This window comes from Neoarius graeffei, chromosome 7 (genome assembly GCF_027579695.1).
Source record: "Neoarius graeffei isolate fNeoGra1 chromosome 7, fNeoGra1.pri, whole genome shotgun sequence".
NCBI classification, from domain to species: Eukaryota; Metazoa; Chordata; class Actinopteri; order Siluriformes; family Ariidae; genus Neoarius; species Neoarius graeffei.
The window spans coordinates 68233644-68248543 of NC_083575.1; the positions used below are offsets into that span (position 1 = coordinate 68233644).

At 40.4% G+C, this 14900-nt stretch overlaps 1 protein-coding gene across 1 annotated transcript in view; it reads left to right on the plus strand.

Annotated features, from left to right (window-relative positions):
* The window catches only part of ldb3a (LIM domain binding 3a), a 157591-nt gene that overhangs the window by 126731 nt on the left and 15960 nt on the right, over positions 1-14900 (plus strand). The window contains exons 12-13 of the mRNA XM_060924999.1: positions 1898-2015; positions 11972-12237. Coding sequence (XP_060780982.1) covers positions 1898-2015; positions 11972-12237 — 384 coding nt within the window. The remainder of the gene's footprint in view (positions 1-1897; positions 2016-11971; positions 12238-14900) is intronic.

Here is a 14900-nt window from a genome sequence, read left to right on the forward strand (position 1 = left end):
AGAGATGCGATTCCAACGTGAGAAAAAAGAAGAGGCCAAATGACGTGGGATGTTGCCTTATATAGGCAGGCACGTCGTACGTCATGAGATGACAACTTTTGTATGCGATTCTCGAAACGCGCGGATGCAAAGAACCTTCCACTAGTGCCTTCAGCACCGCCCTGGCGGTCTGAAGTGAAGGAAATAGAATCACCAATATTTCATGATCTCTTTGTCGAAACCTACTTTGTTTCTTTCTCTTTCATTTGATACTCGCCATTTTGTATCTAAACGCGCGTTCGAGAAATCACGTGAGGTGTCGATAATCATGACCACTTTCACTAGTGTCCACCATTGTGGACAAAATGTAATCTACATAAACACTTAGAAAGTGGAACAAAAAGATTTTCTGACATGGGTTAAACATCATCAGTTCATTTGTTTACAAACATTAGAATTACTTCCTCATTTACGTACGCACCGACATCCATATATTTATATAAAAGCTCTATTGTACTAAATATAAGTCTGTGTAAAACAAATTTTAAATAAAAACTATGTTTTGTTAATACCACATACCGATTTAAAAAAAAAAAAGTTTTTATAAGTAATCATCTGGATGTCGATAATTGTGGAATGGTGCCGATAACTGTGGACAAAGGTGTCGATAATTGTGGAACGGTGTCACATGATCTGATACGCTAAGTAATCGTGAATCAACATTTTCTTCTGGTGGAAGTTTGAGTAATTATTCATGCGCAATTTATGTATTGAAAGTCTTTTCTACTTTTGCAATGGACAAAAGATTGTTAAGGTGTCGATAATTGTAGCTGCCGCTATATGTGTGTGTGTGTGTGTGTGTGTGTGTGTGTGTGTGTGTGTGTGTGTGTGTGTATATATACACTGAACAAAAATATAAACGCAGCACGTAAAGATTTTATTTATTTTGTACATCCGATACTGATTTTTTTTTCTGCCTACATCAAATGATAGTATAGCATACCAGTAAACATTTTTTGAAAAAAAAAATGTCCCTCTATTCAAGTTCTGAGCAGTGCCCAGACTTGAGATAATCCATGATCCAGTCGGGTGTGACCATTGCAGACAAAAATTTCACTGAGTAATGCATGTCATGACCATCTTTTATGTGGGGCCAATAAAAGGCCACCCTAAAATGACAAAAATGTTCAAATGTCAAGATGCCACAGATGACCAGAATCAACCGGGAACGAGCCATTGGCATGCTGCAGGCTGGAATGTCCATCAGAGCTGTAGGGCGTCAATTGGGGGTGCTATTCCACGATAGTCTGCCTCCGATGACGATTTCAGCAGCATGGCACCACAGACAACATGCCACATGCACGCAGGCCACGTGTCACCACTCCAGCACAAGACCGGCATATCCGTCTGACCCACCTGCGTGATCGGTGCCGGACTGCAACACGGACCGCAGATGAGACCATGGGGAGACACAATCGCAGGGTCAGCAGTCAAACTGTGAGAAACCGACTCAGAGAAGCTGGCCTCCATGCACGTAGACCTCATCGAGGATTGGACCTGACTGCTGGGCGATGACGTTCTCGTCTGGACTGGGCTCGGGCACATAGAAAATAAAAATGAAAATGAATTTCTATCTGAACATTTGTATTTCATAAAATATGGACCGCTGCGTTTATATTTTTGTTCAGTGTCAGCCTTGCTACATGTAGCTAGCTTACTTTTATTTTGGGAAGTTAAAATCTTAATCAAACACTCCTGTCATTCGCACCCTGCATATGGTTTAAAGGTATCCCCCTTTACTAGTGGCTTATCTTCCTCCACACATTCAGTAGATTGACATTCAGCAGCTAGAGAACGATGTAAATCTGAACTGAACCTCAGTCAATCTTTCATGCCTCTCTCACTGGCTCCCATTAAGAAACCATGTGTATAAGAAAGGGCCGCCGCCCACCTCTGCGCTGGAGGCCCTGTCAATCACTCCATACTTCCGAAGCAGAGCTTTGCCCAAACGCAAGCAATCAGGAAAAGCAAAGAAAGTGAGGTACAGACATCTCCCTGGTTTAACATCGTAGAGGGGTGTGCAGAGTGGCTGAGGATGCTGGGATACAGGGCTATAAAAACAGTGCTTTAAGAAGGACATGTGACTTTTAAGTCTGTTGAATCGCAAACGTTTAACTTTAGCTTGTGATTTTCCTGCAGTCTGGCCATCCTGAGTTTCATGTGCTCTCCTGCCATGCCCCGAGGTTTTGTGTGAAATTATAGTTTGGCTTTTTGAGAAGGTTTCAAAGGGATAAAATACTAAAAATAACTGCAACTTAAAACTACATGTGAATCAAACTTTTTGACTTTGAAAGAAGCACTGATTGACACATTTATGGAATGATTTATTTATTTATTTTCTTAATCTCCAAATGACTGATTATTACAGTTAGCATAACAACACGAAACGAAAATGTGTGATGTGTTGTACACTCATTGGCCACTTTAATAAGAACACCTGTACAAAAAAATTGTCTGATCAGCCAGTCATGAGGCAGCAGTGCAGTGAATAAAACTCATACAGATATAGGAAAAGCACTCTAGAGCTTGTTGTGTGTGAAAATTGTTGTACGTCGCTGTGGAAAAGAGCGTCTGCTAAACGCCATGTAACGTGATGTAAAAAACCCCAAGAGATCAGCAGTTTCTGAAATATTCCAGCTGGTCTATCTGACACCAGCATCCATGCCACAGTCAAAGTCACTGAGATCACGTTTTCCCCATTCTGATGCTTGATGTGTGCATGAACTGAAGCTCTTGACCTGTATCAGTGTGATATTATGTACTGCGCTGCTGCCATGTGATTGGCTGTTTGGATAATTGCATGACTGTGCAGGAGTATAGGTGTTTCCGGTGAGTGTATGATGTCACTGAAAGTAAGTCAGTAACCTCTGTGTGGGTCTAGATACATCTGCAGGCCTGGATGCATTTGCTCAGGGCTTTAATTTTACTTAAATCGTACATGGCACTTTATCAGCTGCACAATTTTTAATCCTCATGATGACACAAATGGTGTGATGTCATGATACAGTATCCTGGTGTGACAGTGAGAGTGATTGTAATGCACAGCTCCACCATCCCATGCTCGCCAGTGTTCACTCTGCACGTCCCTGCACTCTATATATACACACACAAAAAAAAAAAATTAAAAATACTAACCAGCAGCTCTCCATGAACTATAAAACCCATTGGTTTGAGTTTATCCAAATGGCATATGGAAAATATTTGCCTTTGTCTCATTTGACTTGTTTTAACTTAAATCATCTGTATACATTTTGTTTAGCTGTACATATCAGACGAGTAATTAACCCCTTAACGTTCCAGATATTTATCTTTAAACACATCAGTCAGTATCTACTATTAATTATTCTGTCCACATTCACTGGATATGAGCAATCACATGCTCTGATTGGCTACTCTACTACTAGGCTATCAGCTCATATACTGTGAGTAGAGAAAAACAAAATGGCAGAGTGTGTTGCTGAACCAACCGAGGACGAAATAAAAACTCTACTCGAAAACAACCCCCCCCCCCAAAAACAAAACAAAAACAATTGCATATGGAATAAAAGTATTTGATGATAAGAACATATCTTTTTTTATTTTTCAAGAATCATTATTATAGCCCTGTGATGACCTGGCGACTTGTCCAGGGTGTACCCCGCCTTTCGCCCGTAGTCAGCTGGGATAGGCTCCAGCTTGCCTGCGACCCTGTAGAAGGATAAAGCGGCTAGAGATAATGAGATGAGATGAGATTATTATAGCCCTGTGATGACCTGGCGACTTGTCCAGGGTGTACCCCGCCTTTCGCCCGTAGTCAGCTGGGATAGGCTCCAGCTTGCCTGCGACCCTGTAGAACAGGATAAAGCGGCTAGAGATAATAGGGGTGTTCACACAGCACATATTTGTATCGATGCTACACTGATGTATTTTGTTGCGATATATCTTACACCAGTGTAAATTTTGTGGAGCGTTCACACGTCACAAACCTGCTTACTAGAGAAAAGCATGTTAGCACCGGTGCAGCCCCACTTGTGTTCACATGGCAGTTTTTGCGACCGTGCTATACAATAGTAATAATGCGGAAATGAAATATGCGCATGCGTGAAAATGTACTTCCTTTTCCCGGTTGTCATGGCATCACCAAGCGGCGGGAAAACAACGTGGATGAAGACACCAGTGTTGCCAGATACTGCTGACATTTTCCAGCCCAAAATATGTTCAAATCCGCCAAAATGCACTTAAAACAGCCCAATCTGGCAACACTGGAAGACACGCAGTTCTGTTGTTGTTGATATTCGTCATTTTGGAAGCGCAAAATACCAGGATGCAAATTATGCAATGCCCGTATGTAATCAACTCTCCTCACACGTAGCGAGTCTACCCCTGTAGCGTTCAGACGTCCCATTTTATATCGGTGCTGCCCCGCAAACTAGCATTTACTCCGGAGTAAATTTCTTAAACCACCTCCCAAGCAGGGTTAGATTTGCACCGGTTTAAGCAGCTTTCAGGGGCTACACCGCTATAACTTCGTACAGTGTGAACGCTCTACCGGGGCAGCCCCGGTGCTACACCGGAGTAAAAGTTGCCGTGTGAACATCCCTGATGAGATGAGATTATTATAGCATTTTTCACAAATTGCTGCTGTCATTTCGCCGGTTTGTTTACATTCTAAATGGAAATGATTTCGTTGGACATTTTGTAGAAATTTTTATTTATTGAATTTGCAAAAAATAAAAATGCTCTGTTTCTCCAAATCCAGTGAATGTGAATAGAATAAAACAGTTATTCCACTCAATCTCATCGTACATGGCTTATAGCCAACTCAGTTATAGCCAACGCTTCGGCTATCAGCTCATGTACGATGAGATTGTGTGGAATAACTGTTCAATAACTTCACCGAAGCTAATAGCAGTGTTGTAGTTGAGTCACTAAACCTCGAGTCCCCAGTGTTCAAGTCCAAGTCATTAAAGAAAATGTCGAGTCCAACACTCCAACCGCACCATTTGACGGTGGCTGTTTTAGCACCATTAACATTAGTTTGTTCCTGAACATGACGTATGAACAGATGAATGTGCTTCTCTTTATCAGGGAGTGCAAAGTATTCTGTCAGAGATGGTTGGGAGACGGATGGAAATTCAGAAGGTGTGTTTATTAATACAAGTGAAGACAGGTAAACAGTGCAGAACGGCAGGCAAAATCATAAAACAGTGAGACAGGCAATATAGGTCAAGCGAGACACAAACAGGCTATCGTAGACTCGGCAGAATCAAAGACGAGAAACAGGAAATCAAACAAAGAAATAAGGCTCGGTAATGTGTCAGCAACGCAATTCAATACTTTGCAAAGTAAGTGTGTTTTCACAGTTTTTATATCGGCGCGCTGATTGCGCCTTAATCCTGTACAGGTGCGAATCGTGCGCGCGAGAGTCCGCTTGGCGCGCGCACTGTCTAGAGCATGCCCGAGAGTCTATCTGATGCACGTGCCAAGGCGTGCAGGTGTGACACTCTTGCACAAAATTAGTACAAAAATTAATGTAGATATAAATATCTTATGCCAAATTATTATGGCATGTTACAAAAAATAAAGAAAAAATCCGAATCCTCGTCTACAATTTACGAGTCCGAATGCAGTTAATGCGCGAGTCCAAGTCAGAGTCATCAGTGCTCAAGTCCGAGTCGAGTCACGAGTCCTTAAAATTAGGACATGAGCCGGGTAGAGTCCGACTTGAGCACTATAAGCCTGGCTAATAGGAATGTTATGTAGTGAGGAATGTAAGTCTGGATGTAATGACCGATCCTGTGAGTTTAAGGGGTTAAACTTAATAATGACATTTCAAATGAGTCAAGACAGTGGCGATAAGATATCTATCTATCTATCTATCTATCTATCTATCTATCTATCTATCTATCTATCTATCTATCTATCTATCTATCTATCTATCTGTCTATCTGTCTATCTATCTATCTATCTATCTATCTGTTTTTAGGTTTTTGCTTTCTTTCATTTACATGATAAGGAAAAAAATTGCTTGCTAACAATGTTGAAATCTGATGGAGGGCTTCATGCATGCTTCTTCAGCATTCCTACTCTGCTTTGTCTTTGGTTTATGACTCCATCAACCTCGAGGTTGATGCAGTGTGGACTGGAGTGAAACTGAAAGTGGTGTGGGGTGATGAAACTTTGTTAAACACGTACATAGATTTCTGAAAATGTCTGCTTTTACTAGTTAAGTTTGAACAATGATGTTAATGCAATACAGAGCTTCTCTGAAAACACAATATTAGGCATGTAACGATTCACCCAGTTTACAATTCGATTTGGTTCATGACATTTGATCCAAAATTTGATTTTTCCATGATCTTTTTGAAAAACATTTTATTCCCCAAAAAGTACAATATTTATTTTCCTATTCTTGATTAACTTAAATATTCATTTTGTTAAATTAAAAATAAGTTTGTTTCATTTTCTTAATAACAAACAATTTGTAAAGGTTATAAACCCACATTTGTAAAGGTTGAAGTTAAATATATTAACTAAGCTATTCCCTTCATTAAAAATGAAAAAGGTAACAAATAGGCCTGTTTTTAATAAACTTTCATAAACATTTGTACTACCTGCATTTTCTTCTCTTTTCATTAGCTTTCAACAGTTTCTAAAAAGACAGCTCAGATGTCTTGTTAAATCTATTTGTACAGTCAAGCACGCAATAGTTCTATCCCGTTTTAGATCTTTTTTTTGTGTATGTGTGTGTGTGTATTTAGAGCTGTGTTACTTCTGCCTATAGACCCTTTTCACTCACGTGACCTTCGTAAACGCGACCGCCATTTTGGACATGAAGAAATAACGGTTTATGGCACAGACCCTTTCGGTTCTCGCTCATCTAGCTGCTACAATGACTGCTTAGACTGCAACAATAATACCTAACACACATTTAAGTATCCGTCGTAAAGACGTGAAACTCGTCGAGTGACGAGTGTGTTCATTGATAAGCTAACACAATCTAAAAGTAGACATACCATCACACTGCCCTGGCGCTGTGTACAGTTTACCTTCTATGGTTTGTGCACTCACTATTTGCCATTACTTTCTCCAACCCAGTGTTCGAACTATGCCGATATTTTCGGGGGGTCCCTTTTTTTCCCTTGGGGGGGGGGGGGGGGGGGGGGGGTGCTTGCGCTTGTCTCAGAGCGCGGATCTCCAAACACATGAGAAGCCTATCTTACGCACATATCACGCGGACTCCACACACGCATGGCGTCTGAAGTCACAACTCATCAGGGGAAATCGTGTCCGCATTGGCATGTTCAAAAAACAACCTCGTGTCAACAATGATACCACACGCAAGAAAAAAAAAACAGTCTGGCTACTCAACACATCTGATCCACAGCAGCACCAAAGCATCACTGGAAATCATGTCAACAACCAATCTTCCATTTCAACACGCGTCAACAAACAAATGGTACCACAAACATGAACGAATCGGTCAGGCTACCGATTCCAAACCCACAGCAGACGAATAATTAAATGCATCTTACCTTAAAGCAGAATCGACCACAGTAGACTGGTACCAAAATTCAAAAAAGTGCTTATTTAAGGAGTTAAAGGCATTTTTGAGACAAAGTCGGCAAACAGTCTTATTTTGTCAATTTGGGTGTGCTGAATTCAAATCTGCAATATGCCGAGCTCTATCTGACCTCTGTTGACCTCTAGAGGTCATTGAACTTTGGGCCTGTAAACGTCTCAGCTGAACCCAGTTTCTCAGCTTTCTAAGGAATGAAATGCACTAAAATGATTAATGAAGTTAGCAAATGGCCTTGTTTGTTAAATGTTTGGGTGCTGAATTCATTTTTCATTTGTAAAACGACATATGACCTCTGATAACCTCAAGGTCATTAAACTTGGCCTATAGGCCTATGCATTTAACGGCATTTTTAAACTGACTTTACTCCCCCAAAAAGAATATGAACAGGCAAAAAACAAATAGAAAGGAACAAATACAACATTAAATGCCAGTCCATGTACATGTGACTTACTGTTCACAATGAGAATGCCGAGGCGATCACCTTACATAACATTGCATTACATTTAGCGGTTATTGTTTATACAAAGCTACTGAAAAAAGGACAGATTCAGCAGCATACAAAATGTGGGGGCATACAGGGTATACAGGGTTAGTATATATGAGAGTTTTTTTCTTTGTTGTTTGTTTTTTGTAAAGGCTTTACCCCGTTTAAAACAAACAACAAAGAAAAAAACTCTCATATATACTAACCCTGTATACCCTGTATGCCCCCACATTTTGTATGCTGCTGAATCTGTCCTTTTTTCAGTAGCTTTGTATAAACAATAACCGCTAAATGTAATGCAATGTTATGTAAGGTGATCGCCTCGGCATTCTCATTGTGAAAAGTAAGTCACATGTACATGGACTGGCATTTAATGTTGTATTTGTTCCTTTCTATTTGTTTTTTGTCTGTTCATATTCTTTCTGGGGGAGTAAAGTCAGTTTAAAAATGCCGTTAAATGCATAGGCCTATAGAGATCTTGCAGTCACGTGACCGGAAAGTTAACAGCCGCCATCTTGTCGGTAAAAAACACCGCTGAATACTGCTGCACTCGTGTACAGAATGGATCAATTTCAACTGATGGATTACACGGCTCATTTTTCTAATGAACAGATAACTAGATATATGTCTAAAATAAACGATCTACAGATTAGTGACCCTTATGGCTTACCGGACGTAGTTTTCACGACCGTGTCAGTGGATGTTGAACTGCCAGAGGTGGAATACCCGGACGTGTATAATTACCTCATCAACTTTCCCTCGCTGTTCAGTGGTGAAGCACTGCGTGCTTATAAATCTTTGGACAGTTATCTCTACAGAAATTCAGGATTTGTCAGCCCCCCTAAGATGTGGCATCTTGTAAAGAAGAAAATAACAATCCTCATTGGACGGGTAAGTCACTTAAGTATTGAGCACTAGAACTGATGCTAGATATATCAGTAGTATCTAGCATAGCACTGACCAGCCGATTATGGTTGAATCATACATGGCATATATATTTATTTATAAATCCTTATAAGGATTTATCCTTATATTTATAAGGATTTACTACTAAGACAGTGGTAAATTCTTATAAGTTCTTTACTGTTTTTTTTTTCATACCACACCGCTAAAGACCCAATCCACCCCGCCCCAACCCTTTTCTCAGGCTCCCACTTCCCAGAATTTTTTATTAGAGCAAGTCATAAACTTATGCTGCAAATAACCACATGGATATACTGAAATAAATACATGACGAACCTGAGATGAAATGGTCACTGCACAGGCGCCAGTGATCGTTCCTTCCAGTCGGTACCCATGCCTTGTTCTTGTTGTTTGGATCAGCCCGGCCGATAGCAGCAATCCATTTTGCGCGCCTGTCAGGGTCCCGTGGCAGCCTATGAAACTAACTTCCCGTTTTCTGACCTCTCCTGTTGTGGCATTTATATGCCATACAACTCTCTGGCATTGTGGCACGGTAATATTTGAATATTTCGGCGAAAAATAATGAAAGTCAGTGTCGGAAAGACAGCGGAAATATGGCGTTTAACCGACAAGATGGCGTTTGTCTACAATCTGGAGCGGATGTGACGTCACATGCAAGTGCTCCATAGGCCAAGTTTAATGACCTTGAGGTTATCAGAGGTCATATGTCGTTTTACAAATGAAAAATGAATTCAGCACCCAAACATTTAACAAACAAGGCCATTTGCTAACTTCATTAATCATTTTAGTACATTTCATTCCTTAGAAAGCTGAGAAACTGGGTTCAGCTGAGACGTTTACAGGCCCAAAGTTCAGTGACCTCTAGAGGTCAACAGAAGTCAGATAGAGCTCGGCATATTGCAGATTTGAATTCAGCACACCCAAATTGACAAAATAAGACTGTTTGCCGACTTTGTCTCAAAAATGCCTTTGGGTGTCACAATTCTGGATTTTGGTACCAGTCTACAAAGGAAGTCTGTTGGCACACTTCCTTTCTACTAGTTTGTGTCCCCAACCTGGCAGCAGCAGTCGTCGTCATATCGGTTTATTTTATCTTTGATGTAAACACAACACTTCGGATATGCAAATGCTTCCCGTTACACACGATTGCTATGTCAATAAACATCATTTTGCCAATATTTTAGAGACCATCCATCTTCTCCGTCGGTCAGCATCTGTTGGGATCCGATAAAATGATAAATCTTGCCTTGCGTGTTGATGGTTACTACATCCAGGTGCACAACAATATAATGGCATGATGGAAGTCTTGCTGAAAGTAAAAACTTTCTTTGATGGCTATATTCCTTTCGATGCTTCGCCGTCGTTCCTCGTTGTTGGCTGTGGTAGACTACTGGTAGTTCATGTCCAAAATGGCGGCTGCGTTTGTCGTGAGGTCACGTGGGAAGGGTCTATAGTGAAGTCATGTGTATTCCCACTACTGTGCGGTATTATAGCTGTAATTGCTGTCTAAACAACACAATTACAGTGAGGAAAAACAAAGATTACACAGCCTGATGATAATTGCAATTTATTTTTTATTTCACTGATTTGAATCATCATCAATTTGAATCACGATTTATCGTCACATGATATATCGTTACATGCCTAGCTAATATTACTGAAACATAAAATGAGATACTTGTTCTAACCAGAATTAGAATGTGTTAAGGCAGCTAAAAATGGCCTGGTGGTGCAGAGGGTAGTGTTGCCACCTCACAGCTCCAGGGTTCCCAGTCTGATCCTGAGCTCAGGTTACTGTGTCTGCTTGGTTTTCTATATTCTGCCCGTATTCATGTGAGTTTCCTCCGGATTCTCCAGTTTCCTCCAAAGCATATCAGTAGGATATCAATGGATTGGAGACTATAAATTGCCACTGGCATGCCATCCAGGGTGAATTACCAATCAGAAGTCCCGGGAAAGGCATTACTGAAGATCATTAGATGACTATAAAAATCTGATTTTAGTGAAAATGTTCTAATGAGCCATTTTACTATAGGTTTGTTCTGCAATTATAACACTTATTTAGCAACAAACCCCATCACATTTTGAAATACTAATTAGCTTGTTATATCTCTCTAAATTGGAGTACTTTTCCAAGTAATGTACTGATAATCATAAACTGTTGTAGTGTATTATAAACTCCCAAACTGCATCTTCTGTTTCAAATTTTTTAAAATAGTTTACAACAGATTTACTATGAAACATTATAATTTTACCGTTGTACTTCATGGTAGCTATTGTTCTCAAACTCTGAACTATGATACCGCCATTAATTTATTGTAGCACTTCATGGTAGCTAAGATTGGCATACGCTCACTGGCCACTTTAACAGTAACACCTACAGTATCCACCTGCTTATTCATGCAATTGTCTAATCAGCCAATCACAGTTACAGGCTCACAGAAACTGGACAGTTTAAAGGGGAACTGAAGTCATTTTAAAACTTGCTTTATTTCTTAATTAACGTGTTATTCAATTGCATTTTTGGTTTTAGTAAACTTATATCGTGACTCGTATTGGCAACTAATTGCAATTAAATATTATACTTATCGGCCTGTTCGGTTTTTAGCCATGTTGAATTTAGTTCGTTTGGTCCACGGCAGGCGTCGCTTATCCGCGCGATCTTCACGAGACTTGTGCGAGACTTCGAAACGTGAAGTGTCAGCCAGGTGTCAGTGCCGCCATTTTGAAAACTGTTTTCCAAACGCAATATTGCACAAAAACGAGTTTAAAGGGCTGATGACACGAACATGACTCTATGCAATTTCTTAAATAAACTATACAACATGGCAAACATGTTAGATTTCTGTTATAATTACGTGACAAGAAGCTGTTGTTACGCGGATATCCAACTTTTAATTGCACAGCGCAAGAAAACTGGGTCCGTGGCTCGCGGCCATGTTGTGACGTCAGTGGAAGAACACGCTGCGGTTCACTGGCTGTTCTACTCAATGGAAATGGTGCATGAAAACGACGGTGAACTCTCTAGCTCTTCCTCTTCTGGGAGTCTAGAATTGTGTTGTGAGTGGGATAGATCGGAAGAATCAAGTGATGACGAACACGGATGCATCCAACCGTACAGGTCTGAACCTGTTACTGTGCAATCTGAGAGCGACTCCGACCCCGAGATGAACAGCGGACAGGCAGACAGCCCAGCATTGAACACCACAAGGTTGGATAACAAGGATTGGTAGGTCAACCCGTATTTGTTCAAAATGTTACGGAATCAATATTTTAATATTGTGTATTGTTGTCTTGCATGTGTAAACACTGCTTATATCATGTAAGCCGTATGCTACACTGAATACATAGTTCCTAATGGAGCATGCAAACGGCTAACATAATAAGCTTACGACTATGCCTGATCCGTGATACATTTAGGATAATATTGGCAGGCACGTCTTCTAGTTTATGGCTTCTTAGTTTTATCCTTGAATGAAGCAAAATATTTGATAACCTACATCAGCGTAAGCAAATGACAATCTGTAGCCTACTTGTCTGGCTAAGTTAGCTTTCCCTCAGTGTTTGCTTTGAGAAACAAGCTTTCACAAGCAAATACATGACTGATATCACGCCGACTTTATGATTACATTTATGATTATCATGAATGTGTACTCTATGATGTGTACTCTGAGCGCTCTGGAGCGAGTCGCTTCCAAGATGGCCGCGCAGACCGCATGGTTACTATTTTTAGCATCATGTCGGAGCACTCTATAGCTCTACGTACCTTCATCTTATGTCGTTTCTCAACACATGCTCTGACAGGAGGACTGTCTTTGGAGGAGTCGCCTTGTCCCAGGCGACTGCTGGATCCGGCATAGCTACTAGTAGACCCCCTCCGGAATACTGTAGGCACTGCTGATGGTAGCAGCACGTTTGTGCTGAACTGAACACCCAAGAGATTCCTTTAAGCTGGGAAGGGTGTCAATCCAAATCGAAGTGTTCAGAGCACAGGACGGATGTTGGTGAGGGCTCCCACTTGTCACGAGTGCGCCTGACTTGCCTCACCCACTTCGCATGCAGCTCGGGATCTCGGGGAAACTTGAATAAACTTACCCCATCCTTGTGGGTTTTGGAGCAAAAGCTGGCAACACAACGCGAAGGCATAATAACTATATATATATATATATATATATATATATATATATATATAAAATGTATAATAATAATACTAATAATGATAAACTGAACACCTGTCGCATCAATAACAAACTGGTAAGTGAGGAGGAAGGTTCTTTCGCTGACGTCATATAGCTCCTCCTCCTCCTTCGTCTCCTGGGTGCTGCAGCCCCGTCAAATTTGCCCAAATAGCCGCGTTTTTTATCATAACTTGTAAAATAGGCGCCTTCGTGAATTAATATATGGATCATCGGGAATTACTTTTTATCTTATAAAACATCGCCAAAGATGTCAAAAACGTGTCATCAGCACTTTAAGTGACGATTACTGCCTACTTTTTTCAAACTTTCCTGATCGCTGTCAAAACAAACAAAACTTCCGGCTTGATTACATCAGCATTCGAAAGAGGGCACGCACGTCTCTTTTGACAACGTTGGCAGATGTTGGTCACTTTGATTTCCTCTGTGCGTTTTACTTCCGTCCTACGATGTCTCACACAGGTTTCGACGACATTGTTTTGACATATGGACTGATATATTACATAGCGTACACTACCGTTCAAAAGTTTGGGGTCACTTTGAAATGTCCTTATTTTTGAAAGAAAAGCACTGTTCTTTTCAATGAAGATCACTTTAAACTAATCAGAAATCCACTCTATACATTGCTAATGTGGTAAATGACTATTCTAGCTGCAAATGTCTGGTTTTTGGTGCAATATCTCCATAGGTGTATAGAGGCCCATTTCCAGCAACTCTCACTCCAGTGTTCTAATGGTACAATGTGTTTGCTCATTGCCTCAGAAGGCTAATGGATGATTAGAAAACCCTTGTACAATCATGTTAGCACAGCTGAAAACAGTTGAGCTCTTTAGAGAAGCTATAAAACTGACCTTCCTTTGAGCAGATTGAGTTTCTGGAGCATCACATTTGTGGGGTCGATTAAATGCTCAAAATGGCCAGAAAAATGTCTTGACTAGATTTTCTATTCATTTTACAACTTATGGTGGTAAATAAAAGTGTGACTTTTCATGGAAAACACAAAATTGTCTGGGTGACCCCAAACTTTTGAACAGTAGTGTATTTCAAACACTCATAACTTGCTATAGCAGTGACAAAATAGCTGTCAGAAATGCATTTCTATATTTAATAAAATGAGAAATAGAATTTTGATAATAAAAAATTTGCCTTCAGTTCTCCTTTAAGATTGGTTGATAGGCACAGAACCCAATGCGATCGCCTGCTCTCTACGTTAAGGTTCGGTATGCTGTGCTTCAACAGCGCTAACGCAAATTGTTACTCTCACTCAGGATATTTCTACTTTATTAATCTTCTTATTGTTATTCTAACATTTTTAGGACACTATTTTGAGGGAGCTCAGTTTTCAACCAATCATCACCAAATTTCACATGAAGAGAATACCTCTGGGCTGAATTACGTTGCTATGACTTTTGGTGGTGATCCAGAATGATTCATGAAAAACGTGATTTTTTTCATGATTTTTTTCCATCAGGTTTTTTATTATTTTTTTATTTTGTTCAGGGCAGCAGGGCGCTACTTTTCCTCACTAAGCGTCATTCTCCATCTCTTACCATTCCGGATCTATACAGTACAGTGACCAGACGTCCCGGTTTGTAATAGCTAGCGCAAATTACTGTGCCTTTAGTCAGTCTCTATCTAGTATATGTTACAATAGCTTTCCTGTCGGCTAAACCAATCTGGGTGGGTTTTTTTTTTC